This window comes from Penicillium robsamsonii, assembly GCF_028829455.1.
Source record: "Penicillium robsamsonii strain IBT 29466 chromosome Unknown utg000003l_segment0_segment0, whole genome shotgun sequence".
In the NCBI taxonomy this organism is placed as follows: Eukaryota; Fungi; Ascomycota; class Eurotiomycetes; order Eurotiales; family Aspergillaceae; genus Penicillium; species Penicillium robsamsonii.
In genome coordinates this window covers 4,582,956-4,601,526 of record NW_026643221.1, presented here as the reverse complement: position 1 = coordinate 4,601,526, position 18,571 = coordinate 4,582,956, and the positions used below count along the sequence as shown (strand labels likewise).

Here is an 18,571-nt window from a genome sequence, read left to right as displayed (position 1 = left end):
AAGAGGTGCGACGAGATCATCTGCAATAGCCCGAGACACTACCTGCCAAAATGTCGAACTTTCTCAACCACGACTTCGGGTCTGATGATGAGGAGGATGATTTCAACCCTGCTCCCCAAGAAGAGTCTGATGCCGAGGAATCGAGATCAAAGGTCAGTCTACAGACACATGCCAAGCTTCGATGGACAATGCACTAACAAATGAGTGCAAACAGCCAGCCAAGAGAGAACAGTCAAGTGGGAATGGCGCTAATGAGGAGAATGATGTGAAGTACCCACGCGATGTACATGCACATGAGGAGGAAGATGCCAAGGATGTTGAAGACGACGACGAGGAGAATGAACTGGACGATGACGACGAGGAGGAAGAAGAAGAAGATGAGGAAGAGGATGTGGTATGTTCTCTATGGAGACCTGGTAATGCATGACAGATTTGTTAACTTATAACCTCTAATTTAGGCGAGTCGTCCTCAAAAACGAGCGAAGCGCGTTGCCAATCCATTCATCGAGGACGAGGCCGGCGTCGATGATGAGGAGGACGAGGGCGATGATGAGGAAGATGAGCTCGCCGAATATGGCATGGAAACACATCCGGATGATCTTGATGCACTACCCCAAGGCACCGAGACAGACGACCGCCGCCATCGACAACTGGATCGCCAGCGCGAGATTGATGCCAGCATGGACGCAGAGAAGCAGGCCCAGATGCTCAAGGAAAGATATGGACGCAACCGTGCTGCCGCCACAGATTCTCTTGTGGTTCCGAAACGACTCCTGCTTCCCAGTGTGGAAGACCCCAGCATTTGGGGTGGCCGCTGCAAGCCTGGCAAGGAGAAGGAGGTCGTATATTCAATTCAGAAGCGAATTGAAGAGCGTCCGGCAGGCTCCCGCAACCCCATTCGAATTATCTCGGCTTTCGAGCGCGGAAACATTATGCAGGGCTGGTTCTACTGTGAGGCGCGCAGGCAAGCCGATGTTACGGAAGGCTTGGAAGCAATCAACTTTTACTATCCATCCCAGAAGCTGACCCTGGTTCCCGTAAAGGAGATGCCAGATCTTCTTCGCGTTCAGAAATCAGAAGAGCTTTTGCCTGGTGGCTGGATTCGCATCAAGCGTGGCAAATACATGGGCGATTTGGCCCAGATTGAGGAGGTCGAAACTAATGGATTGAATGTTACTGTGCGACTTGTTCCTCGACTGGACTATGGCATGAATGATGATACTTTTGGTGCCCCTACCGATGCTAAGCGCAAACGCGGTGCTGTGAACACCGTCCGCCCTCCCCAGCGCCTGTTCAGTGAGACAGAGGCGAAAAAGAAGCATGCGAAATATCTCTCGTCTACTTCTGGTCTAGGCGGAAAATCATGGAACTACTTGAACGACAACTACGTCGATGGTTTCCTCATCAAAGATATGCGTGTCCAGCACTTGAATGCCAAGAATGTTAACCCCCGGCTAGAGGAGGTTACAATGTTCGCGCGCGGAGGAGAAGATGGAACTGCTAATTTGGATCTGGCGTCGCTGGCCGAGACTCTGAAGAACTCCACCGCTGAAGACTCATACCAACCGGGTGATCCAGTGGAGGTTTACCGGGGTGAACAGCAGGGTCTTATTGGTCGCACAGTGTCAACTCGAGGTGACATTATTTCATTGCAAGTCACCGAGGGCGAGCTGGCCGGTCAGACAATTGATGCGCCTGTTCGAACCCTCCGTAAACGATTCCGGGAAGGTGATCATGTCAAGGTTATTGGCGGGAGTCGATACCAGAACGAACTGGGCATGGTCGTGCAGGTCAAGGACGACACTGTCACTCTGCTCAGTGATATGAGTATGCAGGAGATCACAATTTTCAGCAAGGATCTTCGACTTTCTGCTGAGATGGCTGCCGATGGACAACTCGGCATCTACGATGTTCATGATCTTGTCCAGCTTGATGCCGCCACTGTTGCATGTGTCATCAAAGTGGACCGAGAATCCCTCCGCGTGGTGGACCAGAATGGCTCTATCCGCAACATTCTTCCTACACAAATCGCTAGCAAGATTGCTCCCCGTCGTGATGCTGTAGCTACTGATCGCAATGGCGCAGAGATTCGAAGTGGCGATACCGTTCGCGAGGTTTACGGAGAGCAGCGCAGTGGAGTAATCCGCCATATCCACCGTTCGTTCCTTTTCTTGCATAACAAGGCGCAAGCCGAGAACGCCGGTATCTCCGTGGTGCGGACAACCAATGTTGTTACTGTATCAGCAAGAGGCGGTCGGCCCACTGGACCCGATCTCACCAAGATGAACCCTGCCCTGGCGATGAAAACTCCTGGAGGCGGCGCTGGAATGCCACCACCTCGTCGCGGCCGCGATCAGCTTATCGGAAAGACCGTGACTATCCGCAAGGGTCGTTATAAGGGCCTCGTCGGTATCGTCCGCGACGCAGACGACGCCTCCGCTCAGGTCGAGCTTTACACCTCCAACAAGCCTGTGCACATCCCGCGTGATATTCTGACACCTAAAGAGTATGTTCTTCCTCTATTGCATTTGATACGCAGTCTTTCTAACTTTTCACAGTCCTATTTCCAAACAACCCCTCTCCATGGGCCGTGGAAGAGGAGGAGGTGGCCCTGGAGGGCGAACTCCGTACACTTCTTCGGGCGGTCCTGGGAGAGATAGTTGGGCCGGTGGTCGCACACCGATCGCCGCCGCCGATTCGTCCAGAACCCCCGCTTGGAATGGCGCTGCTGCCAGAAGTAAGTACATACATCCTAGAAAAGTTGGCGAAGATGCTAATCATCCTATAGCTCCTGCTTGGGGTGGCGTGAGTGGCAGCCGTACTCCGGCCTGGAAGAACGACGGCTCTCGTACCGCGAACCCCTACGAAGGAAACCGCACCGCATATGGAGGAGTTGGCAGCCGCACGCCGTCCTGGACCTCGGGATCAAAGACACCATATGACTCGAGCTCTGGCTTCGACGCCTTTGCCTCTGGATCACGCACTCCTGGATGGAATGCCGGTGGCGCAAACCCAGGAAGCCGCACACCTGGCTGGAACGCTATGTCCAGCGGCAGAGACCAGCGTGATTTCGACGATGCCCCGACTCCTGGTGGAAACTACTCAGCCCCCACCCCTGGTGCATACGCTGCTCCGACTCCCGGCGCACCAACTCCTGGCGGATGGCCCGAAAGTGCCCCCACCCCTGGTGGAGCTTTCAGCGCGCCCACTCCCGGTGGCCCCTCAAAGCGAGACTATGACGCTCCAACCCCTGCGGCGTTCGATGCGCCCACTCCGGCAATGGGTGGAATGGCTGCTACGCCTGGCGCTGGGTATGGTGGTAACGACGGCGGTCCGCGGTACGACGATAGCCCCAGTCCGTAGTTCTTGTTCTCTTTTCTTCCAAGTACCAAAAGCTTGTCCTTTCCAACACACCTTTAAGATATCAAACGGGATAGGACCGGTTTCACATATGTATTCTACCTTTTGAATTTATTTTCCTTCAGAACAGCAGATGGCGTTAAAATGATATTTCCTAGTCGCTGAACTCGTATGATCTTGCACACTGTTTCTCTAATACCCCTGAATATCCCGAGCACAGCGAGCTGAACAAACTTCTGCCTGAGACCTACCCGAGTAGGCAAATTGCCATCCACCAGGTATATGTATTCCATTACTCCTTGCCATAAACGGCCAATGCCCGGTCAATGATATCCGCCGCCCAAAGGCACTCCTCATCTTGGAAGCGCGGTGTGATGATCTGGATAGCACATGGGGCACCATCTACCTCATCGGGGTGATCTGGTATCTGTCAGCAATCTATTCGATAAAAGGGGACGAGTTCACTGACAGTCCGGCTGCGTATTAGCACCTGTTGTCATAGGCTCGGGATCAAGCTCTTTGGACGCTTTTCCAAATGGAATAATGCATGCGGGATACTAGATTGGCAGAAGTCAGTATATGCCCTAGAGGGTCAAGGCAAAAACAGCGGAATGAGACAACACCAAAGACTTACATCCAAGACGTTCCATATCACCGTATAAGCAGGCCATCCATACGTATCGTAGGCCACAGCTGTGCTCTGAGCTCCAGGAGCCAGAATCACATCAAGGTTCTGATTCACCCATGTCTGCCTCCAGGCATCGTGAACTCGCTGGCGAGCCTCATGCAACGCCGTGATGGTTTCAAACGTTCCTAGACCTTGCTGGACAGGGAACGGACCAGAGAAGGCCGGCGACGCACCCGCAGCAACCGAAGCCACAGCGGGCTCGCCACTGGCCGCAAGAAAATCAGTGTGCGGGCCATACGTAAGATACTGAAACGCAAGACGCGACACATATGCCACACTCTGTGTTTCATCGTCACCACCAAGTCGGACGATACGATGTCCTGCGCGCGTCAACGCCTCAACCGCCCGATCTAGAGCCCTCTTTACAGGCGGGTGGAGCGGGAAATGCTTATCCTCAGCAAGCACACCAATAGTCAAGTTTTCATTGGCGTTGGGAGGGATGCTTTGCCATGGAACTCCGATGGCAGTAGAGTCATATTTCCACGCATGGCCGTCGGCGATAACGGAACGCATCAGCAACTTGAGATCCGCGATGTTTTGTGCTAGCGGACCCACGGCTGTAATAAGTCCTGGAATCCCCTCCACGGCGCCAGAGACCAGTCCACCGAAGGGGATTCGGTCGCTTGTTGGCTTGAAGCCGTACACACCGCAGCATAGCGCAGGGATGCGAGTCGAGCCACCGACGTCGGTCCCCACGCCCAAAATCGATCCTCGGAATGCTATCAGTGCACCCTCGCCGCCGCTGGATCCGCCGGCCGTAAGGGTGGTTTTGAGTGGATTAAGGGTACGGCCAAAGATGTTATTATCCGAGTCTCCTGTCTGGGTGGCTGTTAGCTTCACATTCTGAGCATATCCCCGAGCCATTTGGTATTTTGTACCATCAGTGTCTGTGGGATGTTCGTCTTTACGTATAAAACCGCGCCTAACTCCAGCAGCATCTTCACTAGCGCTGAGTTTGTCTTCGCGGGTTCATTCTTAAGTAGTTCGACATATCCAATCGTTGACTGCACACCCTCGACACAGAAAGTGTCTTTTATACTGATCGGTAGACCATGTAGGGGACCAACAGGCTTACCCTCCCGCTGGAGATAATCATCCAGGTACTTAGCACGCTCCAGCGCCTGGGGGAAGAAAGTCTCCGTGAGACAAGATATCTACACAAAACATATGATAAGATCATTGCTCTTTTGTCCTGTCTGGAATACATCATACTCACAACCTGCTGTGCAATAGCAGCTCTCTTGCAAAACGCCGTTGTAACAGCCAACGAACTGGTCTGCCCCGATCCCAATTTGGCCAATAGCTGGCTTGCGGTATAATTTTCCGTCAGATCCAGTTCGACATCGGAGAGCAGACCACAGCGACGGGGAAGCTCAATATCAAGTAAACGCGGGGATTCCTGCGCGAGCGCCACATTTTCTGCGCTTAGAACCCATTTCTGGGGTATCTTCTGCTCGCATTCATGGCGTTTGGCGGCGACGAGGTCTTGCCAGTTGCTGGTTGTTTCAGATGTCATTCTGGAGATTGGATAGATGTTCTTTCGCTTTTATGGCAATCTTCCCGTATGTGTTCTTTCCGTGCTCAGCACTGCGGCATTTGTCCAAAAGATATGGCCTTGATTACTCTTGACCCCACCCCCACAGCCCCGCCGCCCCATTTGATATGGTTGGCGGTGTTTGGGGTGTCCGCCTGCCGCTTTAGGATAAGCTGGAAGCGGAAGGAGTCCAAAGCGCTCGAGCATAGGATGAAGCATAGATCCACAATGGCTTTGTTTTCATACCGTTTTTGTAATTTACTCACATATTAAATGGCCGATACACACTCTCTCTAGTAAAGCAAGCCCTCTATTGCTGGTTCAAAGTTACGGGTGGAGAGGCCCTGGCCACAAAAACAGTTGCTTTCGGCGTCAATTCGACAGATCCTCATATTTTGTAATATTTATGTTCTATAAGATATTGATGCTCATGTGTAAAGATCCCACTCAAACGAGAAGGTAGACCCACCGGCACGTTATCTTGAACTCTATCAGATGGGGCACATAATGGACCCATGGCAGGTGCTTCGGTGGCATCCAGTGAAGGGCATGGAAAATATATTAGCTCATTATTTGAGTATTCAACCTCTGCGAGGTACAGTCCAACAGGTCACTTCTTATTGATATATTGGACCTTGCTACTTCTCGGGTCTTTCCTTTTTTTATTCTCTCACGTTCCTGAATCTCGCGTAAGACTCGAGGCGTCTCATCTTCTACTCTTGCGCCTTTACTTCTGCCCTTTCACATACATCTCTTTTTTGACTTCTCTACCACACATCGCTCTTGACTTTATTTCAATCAAAACAACATTCTACCTTATACTGTGGCTCCGACCTTTCACCATGCCTTTTGTTACAGATGTTCTAAAAGACACTTCGTTTTCAGCCTCTGCTAGACAGCAAGCTCTCAATCGCATCTTTTCCGACCCAGGCCTCCCCCAGACTTCGACAACCTCGTCGTTCTGGACCCAGGAGAAATACAACTTTAGCCAGGGAGCTGCAATGTCTCTGCCCAAGGAAGCCGATGTTGTTATCATCGGATCTGGGATCACCGGAGCATCTATTGCGCGGACCTTGCTCCAGAGCCGCGCTTCCAATCCCTCTTCCACCTCTCATCCATCAGTTGTCATGCTCGAAGCCCGCACAGTTTGCAGCGGAGCAACTGGCCGCAATGGCGGTCACATCCTGGAGACAGCTGACGAATATGCCGAGTTCGCTGATGCTTTTGGCGTGGACGCAGCACGTAAACTTGTCCGCTTCCGATTGGCACATCTGCGGGAGATTCTTGCTGTCGCAGAGGAGCTTGGCATCACTACGGAGACACAAGCACGAAAGGTTCAGTTTCTGAGCGTTTACTTTGGCGAGGAGCCTTGGCGGGCGGCGATGGAGCGAATGCGCCGGTTCAAGGAGGGGATGCCAGAGGAAGCTGCTGAATGGACATCTTATGAGGGAGACGCTATCCCGAGGGTACGTTTGTATCTTTTCCTAGCCACCCAAAACGCCGATGCTAATGTTCTTTCCAGGAGTTGTGTTTGACTCGTGCCCGAGGCGTCGTCGCCGGCCCTGCTGGAGCGCTCTGGCCCTACAGATTTGTCACCGGCGTCCTCAAACGACTCCTTGCAGACTTCCCAGATGACTTGCGCGTCGAGGAAAACACCCCTGTGACCGCTGTCTACGATGAGACTTCCTCCAGCGGCCCAAGATACAAGATCGAGACAAGCAGAGGCACTATTACCGCCCGGCACGTTATCCACTGCACCAATGCCCATGTCAGCCACCTAGTACCCGGGTTCCGGGGCAGAATCTTCCCCGTGCGCGGGCAGATGTCCGCGCAAACCCCTGGCGACAAATTCCCCAACCAGGCCACGAATCATTCATGGCTCTTCAACTACGACCGCGGATTTGACTACATGACTCAGCTACCGGAAGGGCAGATGATGCTTGGCGGGGGCTTCGCACAGAGTGAGGCTGGCGGCCTAGCAGAGATGGGCGTCTCGACAGACTCTGACCTTAGTCTTTACATTGATATCCACTTGTCTGGGGCTCTGCGTGCTATCTTCGGAGGTACAGACTGGGGCTGTGTGCAAGGCGACCCAGTGCAGGCGATGTGGACTGGTAATATGGCGTTCAGCTCCGATGGGTTCCCTTGGGTAGGACGGTTGTCTGAGACTGCGACTGGTCGCTCCGAGCATGGGTCTGAGGGAGCCGAGTGGGTTTGTGCTGCATTTGGTGGGGAAGGAATGGTTCAGGCTTGGTTTAGTGGTAAGGCAGTGGCGACTATGCTGCTTGCACAGGATGCTTCGCTGAGTGAGACTGTCAGTGCAGATCTTTCGTGGTTCCCTGAGCAGCTGCTTATGACAGAGGAGAGGTTTGCCGATGCAGTCTTGCCGAAAGAGGCTGTTGATGACGTGCACAAGGCGAATCTTTAGATTGTCTCTTGGGCTTTTGTACATTAGATTTGCTATTTCTTTCAATATTTCTGCTCGTCTGACTACGCAGTTTTTTTTTAGCCTATCACGTTTGATAGTTGAACAAAAGAAAATATGTTTCATGCAATCTTACATTGTTCTTAGTCCTATTAGTGCATGTGAGTTAGGGCTAGGGTTTCATATGCCTATCTCAGGCGTTCCATGTTCTCGGCTTAACGAGGAATGTGAAACCAATCATGACCAGTGAAAGGGATGTGTCTCGTACTCCGTATCATGTACAGTATCAAGGCACCTAAAAGCTACTGTATCATTTCGTACAACTTCGTCTCTTTGGAAAGACCCCGTTATGTGAATAAATTCAAGTTATTGAGATTATTCAAACAAATCCCGGGGGGCCCAGTATCACCCGACTTCCAAACCGCCTATATTAACTCCAGTATCGAATCCTAGGTAGCTAGATTTCACTAGGACGTTCCAACTGCCAAGACACCTGCAATATTCGGCCAGATCCAGTGCATTCCCTATAATCCAGAAAACAGCATAGCACTCATCAACAGAGTGAATGCAAATTTTGACTGTGAATGTGCCTTGCCCTAGAGATTGCACCCAACATGATAAGCCCATGAAAATAGCCGGTGGAATACAACCGAATCTCGGGCTCGTAATAGACCTTCCATTTTGCCTAGTACAAAATCAGGTGGAAAGGAACAGCACTTTCTTCTATGCATAGAGGATGTCTCCCCTCTTTCAGGCTCTTCTTTTAGGCGCCTATACTAATGATCTTTAGCATATAACTCGAGTTTCTCATCAGATTAGCATAAAGCGGTCGTAGATTTACATATCCATCCATAAATTACAGCAACCCCATCTCCAGACCTCTTTGTCGAGCCAACTCATGCACATTCAGATTTGGATCTTCTTTCTGCCATAACTCTTCCAGCAGACTAAGCAGAATTTGACACTGATGCGAGCCTAGCAATACCTTCCTGATGGGTTGCTTCCATTCCGGCTTGCGACACAGGACACCGACTTCTAATCCAGCGACAAATAGAGGAAAAAGAACTGCATTCTTGATGAAGACATCTTCCGTCGGGCGTTCAGCTGATGCGAGACGGAGAGCATCAAGACTAGCCAGGATCCGCGCAACAAGAACAGATGTATCTGCCGGACACTTGGCAGGCTGTCGCCATGTCGAGATATTGTTTTTGGGAATAAGAGTAAAAGAGTTAGCTTGTTTTCTGACAGTCAGAATACCAGCCAGTCGATGCGCCTCCCACAAATAACACTGTAAAAAGCTCCCTGTCTCGCCAGGCCAGTCCCAGAGACTCAGCTCCGTAGTCTCTGCGCCGACCCCAGCAAAGAGGTCAAGTAGTGTACGGGGAAGACCGCTGACGGGCTCAATACCATACCTGGGTGCCGCGGGCTGGCAATACCGGCGCCAGATACCAATTTCTGGAGCCTGACGACCGACAGAAAAGCAGGTCAGGTCCATCAACCCCATCACCTCGAGGAGGTGGATACGAAAGTGAGTTTGCGTAGGTTGGTGGTGCAAATCATCGAGACCGTGGCTCTGCAGGATGTTGTGCATACCTTCTAAATGCATAGTCCAGGAGAAGCCGTGCATCAACTGGAGGGGATCAAATCAATGTCAGAACCAGATAACCGACACAAGTTAAGGTGACGCACGCCAATGCTACACAGCAGCAGCCCCGAAGTCAACGTCCCATCGGATAGGGTTGTGCTGCACGCCAGTTCTGATCGAAAGGTTTTTAACGCGGTGTCAAAGTACTCGCAGAACTGAGAGGAGACCGAACTCGACAATGCGAGTTGGAATGCAATGCAGATAGGATACAAGGCGCTGGATTCTCGACAAAGCTGCGGGAGACGCGGCTGAAGCAAGCTATCTCTTGCTGTTGTCGAATGAAGCAAATTAATGCCGTTATTCATAACTACTCGGTATCAGTATCAGCGTTGCAACCAGTATACCCAAATGGTTTGCGAACTCACATTCATTGAAAAGAGCCTCATCCTCAGCCACCCTCTGCGACACCGCCAGCTCCAACCCCCGACTCCCATCCAAAGCTACGCACCAAAATCAATACCGAACAACCGCATCACTCCATAAACACTAACCAGAGTCTCTCTCCAGCTCCACTTGCTTTCTCCTCTCCCTACTAAGATCCCTCTGTCTCCCCCTCTGCCTCGGTGGCACAGAGCTTTTAACCGGTTTATCAGCACCAGTAAATTGACCGCGCGACGCTATCCCTGTATTCCATCTGAGTCGAATTTCATAGCCCTCGCATGCAGCTCCACGCTCGGAACAATTTTTGCACGAAGGCCGCGCATTATCGCAGCGACGGCGCCGGCGTTTACATGTCCAGCAGCCCTGGTGTGAACGGGTCGACATGCCGGATTTGGGAAGCTGTACTTGAAAGCGCGCGGAAATGTGAATGGCCAGGGGGCTATTTAATGCCATGCGGGGTCATGCGGGTTGCTGATAGCGCGTCTGACTGCCTATTTGGGATAGCTCGTATCGTATAGTTCAGATATGAAGATCTTTCATAATAGCTGTCTTCGATAAACGACCGTGATGAGAGTGATGAGCCTAGGGATGTATACTAGATTCAACAGTGGCATGGGCATAAATCCCAGATTATTCTGCATGACTACTTTTGGCTACTTTGAACGATAAAACACACAGAAATTCAGCCATACCGCGACCAAAAATGATGAATGATGAATTGGGATATTCCTGGTCTAGGTAACGATGTCCCTTATAGAGAGACAACATAGAACCCATGCACGCTGTCTATTGCAGGGAGTACTTTTTTTTTACCACAAAACCAAATGAAAACCATATCTGCAGTAAACCACAAATCAAACCCCAGTGAAGCCTAGAAGAGAAAAAAAAGATACATAATACAAAGCGGCAACGACCATCATGGCGGCACCGCTCGAGCCAGCAGACGGATATTATCCACAAAGCCCTTGACGAGATCCTCGTACTGGTTCTTGGGATCGCCCGACATAGCAAGCTGGCCCTGGCGACGAACTTCCTCAGCCGAGAGTTCAACTTCAAGCTCGTGATCAAACTCATTCTTGCCCGGTTGTTGCTGCGGTATGGTCAGAAGACTGTTTGCAAGGTGACACGGAACATTTGAATAAAACTTACATCGGATTTGGCTACTTGGGTCAAATCCACCTGGTAGGCCAAGTGGCGGTAGCTCATGCGATCTTTGATGCGATCGCCTCGTCCGCCCTTTGTGACTGCCGTATCTATCATTGGGAGATTGCTGACGTCGCCCGTGTATGCCATTTCCAGATTGACACTGACGCGCCAGTCCACAGTCGTCCGTGGACTGCAGACATCTAGATCGGCAACTCGACATTTGACAATTTTTGCGAGGATTTCACCGGTTCGTTCATCGGTTGTCACCCGAACTTTGGGTTTGTGCCTCGGGTTCAAGTTTTGACGGATCACCGGGGGCAATTCAGATGCTTGAATCTCATAGAAGGTGTCGCGTTCTTTCTTGTGCACGTATGCAAGTGGGATTCGGGTCGAGTTTGGCTGGGGCATCGACGCTTTCACCGCCTCATTCAGGAAATTATTCATGGCTCGGTGTTGTTCCTGTGGATCGTGGTAAGTAAGTCTCATCGGGGTCGAGGCATCCTCACTAGGACATTAGGGAACCGACTTACCACAGTCATGTTACTCTCGAATGATGTCCGAATTCGTGCATTCTCTCGGTTGAGGACGCTCTCGGTTAAAATTGGAAGGTTGATCCGGTCTCTGCTGTCCATGTCGATGACATGGCCCAGTTTCGCCTCAATCTCGACGATAGTCCCCTGGCCAGCAGCAGCCGAGCCTGTCGGTCCGGCATTCACATCATTTCTCATGACCACATGTTGAAACAAGAAATCACAAAGGGTTTTTGTAATCTCCTCGTGTGGAATGAAGCCAGTAATGGACGGCTCCCAGGGGCCCAATGAGCCTACCACCTGCGAAGTACTCGGTGGACGAAGTAAGGGAGCAGGCGGAACTGGGGGAGCTTGTACGCGAGGCATATTTGTGCTTGGTGAAGCAACAGCAGGTGCTCGTGTGACTCGTGCGGCGGCGGGTGTGACTGCCATTATCGAGGAAGAGCGTCTGCGAGCAGCCCAGGATGGGTCCTGTTGGCTCTGTCGTGCATGTTTTGGAACTGGGCCACGGGGATTGGGAATAATCGGGCGTCTGCTTGTGTTGCGGGGCGTCAGCCGAGCATAGATCGGGGGCTCGTTGTACCTCCTTCTCTTTTGCTTGGGCTGCTGGGCATCGACGCGTGGTTCGTGGTCGACTTCCATGTTCACGGCATGGGCGCCTCCACGAGGGCCGGAGGGTGAACTGTTCATTTGACGGCCCGGTGCCAATGGGGAGGTCAAGAAATCTGCGGTAGGCTTTTGTGCAGTGGGACTCTCAACCAGCATTCGGTCTTCGGAAGAACGAATTTGACCAGCGGTCGCTGACTCGGAGACTGTGACGATGGTGTTGTGGTGGGAGATGGATTGAGGACTGGCGCTCTCGGTTGGCTCTTGCTTTAAGCCGCCCGACAGCGGGTGAGTCGAATCAGAGGGCTGAGAACTATGCGGAGAGAATTGTCGCTGAGTCACAGGTGAATGCGTCGGAACCTGATCTCGTATTGGGGCTTCCTGTGTGGGCCTCGGGCTGGATAGGGGATTGCCGGGGGAATCGTGTCCGGAGGACGGCGGGCGGGCAGTTGATGGCGACTGGCGGGTGGCAAAGGTAGGAGGAGGACCGAGGGGAGTGCCGGGAACAGATCGGTGTGCAGTAGGAGAGAAGTGCTGCGATGGAATAGGTTGTGATAGAATTGGTTGCGATGGAAGAGGTTGCGATGGAAGAGGTTGCGATGGAAGAGGTTGCGATGCAACAGGAGGGCTGCGAAAAGATTCGATTGGAGGTCGGGGTGTTGTCACCACCGATTGAAGTGATTGAGAACGCTGTTGAGAACGCTGTTGGGCAAAATAGGACTGTTGTTCTGGGTGCTGCGGTCCTGCACTCATCGGCTGTGGTGTGTATGGCGAAACCAGAGGACCACCAGAGTGTTGGGGATGCGACCCGTATGCCTGCGCGCCAAATGGATCACGCGCGCCGGGACCATACGATGTCGAAAGGTGTGGAGGCGTCTGACTCCGCTGAGACCTCACCGCTGTATTAATCGCTGGACCCGAGTTGAATTGTTGGTATGGCGATTGAACGGATGCGTAAGGTGAGCTTCGCTCTGGAGAAGCGTGCTGTGGATGTTGCAACGAGGGAGGCTGGGGTGGACGTGTAGGATATTCTGAGTAAGAAGCGGCCTTCTTCGAGCGCTTTTGGGGGGTTTGATCGGATATGGGAGAACTGGCCGAGTTGCTTGGAGGTGGAGGATTGGAGGCGCCGCCGTCGGTGTTCATGATCGTGCGCAAATCCATCGTGACAGCACCCACTTCGGGACCACTTCGACCACGCGAACACTTTTATCGAGAAATGCACGCGATAGGAGATCACGACATTCAGATCGTATCGCAAGATGTCGGGGAGCAGAAAGAAGGCGGCGGGACAATGAGGGATGGACAAAGAGGAAGGGAGAAGTTCTCGAACTGCGGAATTGCGCGAATCAGGGAGCTGAGAGGATCGTCGCCGCTTTAGGGAACTTGCGACATCAAGGTCTAATGGTATATATTGTGTGTCGATTTGGATCGATTACAGAGATGTCTATGTTCTATGTTGGGAGCTTTGGAGCTCAAAAATGTCCAGCGAAGCTCCCATGGAAAACGGAGCTGGAAGTATGATGCATTCGGAGAGCTTAGTAGAGCGAGCTATGGAAAATGTCTACTCTCTTTTGGAAATCACCCAATCCATACAATTGTCTAACAGTCTTTGACGTGATATATGTGTTTTTAACTTCTTGAGTCTTCTATGATTGTAAAAAGGCCACGGTTGTGATTCTCGAGATGTCTTGGCACTGATACCTGAGGCATTGATCCCTACGCTAAGCTGTTTTAGGAACTATAAACTGTTCTTCCATCAGCCTAGGTCAACCTCGGTCAACCTCAGTATAGGAAAGAAAGATCGCTATTCAATGCAAATACAATTGTAGTGTCAAGCGGAGATAAACAAGCTCAAACTTATAATCTACTAAGTTCATAGCTTTATTGATTCCTAGACGCTTTGCACTTCGGCATCCCATCTTTCCGAATGCCTTCTTGTTTACCTACAGCTTTGTTTGCCAGAGGCCTCTTTTCTCAAGCCAATGCATAATATATATAGCTTGTAAATATCCTGCCTCTAAAAGCTCGATCCATCTTCCTTTCTCTCCCCTTCTCTCTGGGACATCCTTATAGGTGTCCTAGAACCTAATTACCACTGCTATAGCATCAAATCCATCAACCAACCCTCCAGGTAGGAGTTCCACTTTAGAGATATCGGAGTCTGCATTAACCTAACACATTTATATAGCCAAAAAAACGCCAAAAAAACGCCTTATGTTGAGCAATGAGTCTAGCAGCGAATCCACAAGCTCGTCTGAAGAGGCTAACACCTCTCCTCTTTGTGATTCAGAAGCTGTGGTTGTTGCCCAAAATGCTTCAGAGGGTAGGCTATTACTTAATATATTCAGTGGTGCTCAGATCTCCTTTTGTATATTAATTCTAATGCTTTCGATAGCCTACCCTACACTTGACACTGCAAGGAATCCAATGCTCGATCTTTGCACAAGTCGAATAGATAAAATTATTATTCTTTATTCACCTCCACTCCGCGATATTGACTGGCGTCTTGGTGATAAAAAGCAACTTCACAACATGTGTAGACGTCGAGCTGCGCTTGGTCAACGCTCAGGTACGGCGGCCTTGCCTGGACAAGAGTGTGAACACTGCATGCAAAAGCTAGGTCCTTTCAACTCTTGTGTTGTTCACCACCTGCAAAATTTTGGGAAACCTTTGTTTTCTGGAGCATGTATGAATTGCTCCTTTTTGAATCGAGCATCAAAGTGCAGCTTTCGGGGCCCTCTTGCTCCAGACTAGATCCTCGAGTAGACTCGCGCGAACGATTCTGATCGCCCCTTGTCTGGTAGTGTTGCTCAAGTTGCGGGACATATCTCTCTGCCTGCTCATACTGGCGTTCCTTTTTCGGTCCATCACGGATCAGATGCTTCTACTTCGGCTAGACCTAAGCAGCATGGTCCTGTGTACTCTGTTAAATGGTACAAACCCCCTTTGGATGGAAGATCGCTAGCAAAAGACATAAATGGCACGATTGCTGTTCGCGAGGAACTACGTGGAATTCGTGCTCGTGTGGCATATGATATCAAGAAGCTGTCTAAGTTTGCTGGAGACGATGGGTGGTCGGAGGAGACTCTTGAGGATAACGAGCCCGACCCATTTTACCATTCTGACTCTGAGGGTGGTGATGATCATACTGGTTCAGCACCTGCCAGATCTGAGAAGGTTGAATTAGAGGTTGAATCGTGGGATGTTAGTTCTTCTGATATCGATTCTGTCGATGTTGGTTCTCTCAGTGTTGGCTCTGTCGATCTAGATTCGGATGGCGTTGATGGTGATGTTGATAGTGATGTTGATAGTGATGTTGATAGTGATGTTGATAGTGATGTTGATGGTGATGTTGATGGTGATGATTCTGATGCTGACGAGTAAACGGTTCAGTTTCTTTTCTTTCTTTTTCCCCCTAAAATGCTGGGAAATGATATGACAAGTTCTACTGTTAATTCAGAGTAGAAGTAGATATGTATTACCCGTTTGATATGTCAGACATCTCTAGGACACGGGGATAAATATGTATGAATGTAATCGATCGTCTCATTTATAGTAGTTTTACGTCGAATCACTTTCTAAATGCGGTTTAACGAAAACGGCAATCGATCGGCTCCCTCTTTAATCTCGACTCTGACTCTCCTGCTCCCCTCCCCAACTCTCATTAACTCTTAAATTGCCGATTTCACGTCTTTCGCCATTTTCAGTGCGCCAATCCCAGTGGCGCTCAAAGGCCTCTTCCTACTGACGTATTTGCCCGAATTCGCCGACCTCCCGCATCATCGGCTTGCACATCGCTGAGCGAACTGTCCAGTTCTTTCTACTTCCATAACCTATACCGGAGGCTTCCCTTTGCCTGTTAGCGCATGTAAATTAAGGCTTTTGCCCCACTGGACATGCCCACTTGCGATCGGCCGACCTGCAGAACATAATGACATCCCACCACAAAGATCGGGCCACCACCTCAGCCTCCGATATCCCTTTGAAAGATCTCGAATCTGCCTCGGAATCCGACTCGACAATCACATCCCGCTGGAATGGCTTCTCTCAATTTCACCCCTCAAACATCCTCGCGCATCCCGAGGGGCTGGCACCGAAGATGTCGCAAGAAGACTGGCTAGCATATTCTGAAGACACATGGCACAGATTGACACTTGCGCTCACGCCAAGTTTCCTACAACACTTGGTTGGCAGTTCGCCACCTCAGCCTACGAAGCTCCACGCCATCGCGGCCCTAGACGGATTACGTGGCTGGGCCTGCCTGCTGGTCTTCAACTTCCATTTCCTCTTCACATACACATGGAAGGTCGCGATAGGATGGGGGTTTGGCGGGGAAAACTTTGGAGTTCACCAGCTGCCCTTCTTCCATATGCTGATCTCTGGTCACATTATGGTGGCCATTTTCTTCGTCCTCTCCGGCTATGTTCTGTCATATAAACCGCTGAAAACGATTCGGAGCAGGTCCTTCGATCAAACTTTCACCGTGCTGGCATCAGGAACCTTCCGTCGAGCATTTCGTCTCTATATTCCCGCAATTGCGGGGATTCTTTGCGTCTTTGTGGCTGTTCGCCTCGGGCTGTATAATTACTCCCTTGGCGTTATCAAGGAGGGACACACAATCCTCGGCACCAACGAGCAACATCCACATGTGTATAAATCCTTCTCAAAACAAAGCGATGACTTGTGGGTCACGTTGGCGACCTTGATGAACCCATTTGACTATGCGCTCTACTACAACTATTACAATCCGCACCTTTGGACGATTCCCCTCGAATTCCGATCATCCCTTATCCTATTCGTCGTCATCATGGGGACATCACGCTTGGCGGCACCTGTGCGCATGACCGTAGTTTCTGGCCTGGTCTGGTTCTGCATGCGTTATGGTCGCTGGGAGCTCGTCTTGTTCCTCTTTGGCATGCTGATGGCCGAAGTGGATCTCATTAACGGAACCTGGGAGCCATCCGCTCGACCGGTGGTAGAAGACGACAAAACAACCATTCGCTTCAGTCCCGGCAACAAAAACACCATCAGAGTCTCCCGCCGCGGGCTATGGGTCTCACTCTTCGTAGTCGGTCTCTACTTCGGTTCATGTCCCAACATCGGGTTCAAATGGACGCCTTTCTACAGCTGGCTGTGGCACATCACCCCCAAAACCTATCCAGAGCCGCACCGCTTCGCCCAGACTATCGGAGCCGTCCTCATCGTCTTCTCTATCAACCACTCCCCTGACATCCAGAAAATCTTCACAAATCGCTTCTCCCAATACCTTGGCAAGATCTCCTTTGCATTCTACGTCGTCCATGGCCCAGTCCTCCATTGTCTAGGCTATTCCATCATGCCCAATATCTGGAATCTCACCGGCAAAGAGACCAACTTCCAATACTGCCTCGGCTTCCTCATTGGCTGGCTGATCTGCCTCCCCGTCGCCATCTGGCTAGGCGATGTGTTCTGGCGCGCCGTGGACATCCCCAGCGTCAAGTTTGCACGCTCGCTCGAGGATCGTCTCATCTCCAAGGGTCCGGCATCCGGTCGTCCAAGCCTGGCCACCCACGCAGAGTGAAACTGTTTGTTGGCTAAGCATGAACCTGTTTATATTAGAATGCCGCTGGTTAGCGGTTGCTTTCTCTACCTTGTTACACCTGTACTCCTTATGATACCTTCTCGCTGGGCGAGCCATTTTGTCCATTTTTACTGCATCGGACCGTCGGTCCCTCCATGTTCCTACTACATTACTTAGACTCGTGATTGAGCGAAGGCTATCACATCATACCATCCTTGAACAGAAAATGAAAATATTTGAATATCCTACACAAGCAGTGAAACGGAAAAATTCAATAGCCCGCCGATTTATGTGGTTTCCGTTCGAAAAGTCAAACCCTTACGGTGAAGCTGACGCGTGTCATCAACCCTCGTTGTCTCGGAGGGCTATGTGCTCGTCGGGGGTAATGAGATTACAATGATTTACGTAGAATAGGTGGTCCAATGCCGTTCCTAACAATAGCAAATGATACATATCCAATGTATAGTCATTCATTCATTCACTCGTACCAAACAAGTCAGAAGTATGGTCACCGTCATTCCCAATCAATAGACACAAGAGTAGCCCATGGAGGTCACTGGGTTCTCACTCGACCTATGCAAAGAGCGTACCGGGTCAGGCATAGATAAACCGACCAGTACTGGCGAAGCACACAAACAGCAAAGCAAAGTAAAACAGATGCTGTGCGCACGCGAAGCAAGAGATCGCGGCAAACAG

General features: G+C 50.9%; 7 protein-coding genes across 7 annotated transcripts; 4 read left to right on the top strand and 3 right to left on the bottom strand.

Moving 5' to 3' along the window:
* Window positions 1-50: 50 nt before the first annotated feature.
* Window positions 51-3,363, top strand: spt5 (transcription elongation factor spt5; the record flags this gene model as incomplete). The annotated part of the gene is made up of 5 exons (XM_057230744.1): window positions 51-152; window positions 215-394; window positions 459-2,506; window positions 2,559-2,737; window positions 2,789-3,363. The coding sequence occupies 5 exons, from the start codon at window positions 51-53 to the stop codon at window positions 3,361-3,363; spliced, it is 3,084 nt and encodes a 1,027-aa protein (XP_057085834.1).
* A 289-nt stretch (window positions 3,364-3,652) lies between these two features.
* On the bottom strand, window positions 3,653-5,564 carry gmdB (general amidase GmdB; the record flags this gene model as incomplete). Its single annotated transcript, XM_057230743.1, has 5 exons — window positions 3,653-3,780; window positions 3,830-3,917; window positions 3,995-4,867; window positions 4,927-5,202; window positions 5,265-5,564. 5 exons carry the CDS (start codon window positions 5,562-5,564, stop codon window positions 3,653-3,655), a joined length of 1,665 nt encoding a protein of 554 aa, XP_057085833.1.
* An 860-nt stretch (window positions 5,565-6,424) lies between these two features.
* Window positions 6,425-8,010, top strand: N7447_006480 (NAD(P)/FAD-dependent oxidoreductase; the record flags this gene model as incomplete). The annotated part of the gene is made up of 2 exons (XM_057230742.1): window positions 6,425-7,048; window positions 7,105-8,010. 2 exons carry the CDS (start codon window positions 6,425-6,427, stop codon window positions 8,008-8,010), a joined length of 1,530 nt encoding a protein of 509 aa, XP_057085832.1.
* An 853-nt stretch (window positions 8,011-8,863) lies between these two features.
* N7447_006479 (Zn(II)2Cys6 transcription factor) lies at window positions 8,864-10,417 on the bottom strand (the record flags this gene model as incomplete). The annotated part of the gene is made up of 4 exons (XM_057230741.1): window positions 8,864-9,637; window positions 9,697-9,959; window positions 10,018-10,092; window positions 10,144-10,417. The coding sequence occupies 4 exons, from the start codon at window positions 10,415-10,417 to the stop codon at window positions 8,864-8,866; spliced, it is 1,386 nt and encodes a 461-aa protein (XP_057085831.1).
* Window positions 10,418-10,949: 532 nt separating this feature from the next.
* On the bottom strand, window positions 10,950-13,476 carry triA (uncharacterized protein; the record flags this gene model as incomplete). Its single annotated transcript, XM_057230740.1, has 3 exons — window positions 10,950-11,123; window positions 11,183-11,638; window positions 11,710-13,476. The coding sequence occupies 3 exons, from the start codon at window positions 13,474-13,476 to the stop codon at window positions 10,950-10,952; spliced, it is 2,397 nt and encodes a 798-aa protein (XP_057085830.1).
* A 1,053-nt stretch (window positions 13,477-14,529) lies between these two features.
* N7447_006477 (uncharacterized protein) lies at window positions 14,530-15,699 on the top strand (the record flags this gene model as incomplete). The annotated part of the gene is made up of 3 exons (XM_057230739.1): window positions 14,530-14,638; window positions 14,856-14,884; window positions 15,082-15,699. 3 exons carry the CDS (start codon window positions 14,530-14,532, stop codon window positions 15,697-15,699), a joined length of 756 nt encoding a protein of 251 aa, XP_057085829.1.
* Window positions 15,700-16,246: 547 nt separating this feature from the next.
* Window positions 16,247-17,875, top strand: N7447_006476 (acyltransferase family protein; the record flags this gene model as incomplete). The annotated part of the gene is made up of 1 exon (XM_057230738.1): window positions 16,247-17,875. The coding sequence occupies one exon, from the start codon at window positions 16,247-16,249 to the stop codon at window positions 17,873-17,875; it is 1,629 nt and encodes a 542-aa protein (XP_057085828.1).
* Window positions 17,876-18,571: the final 696 nt, after the last annotated feature.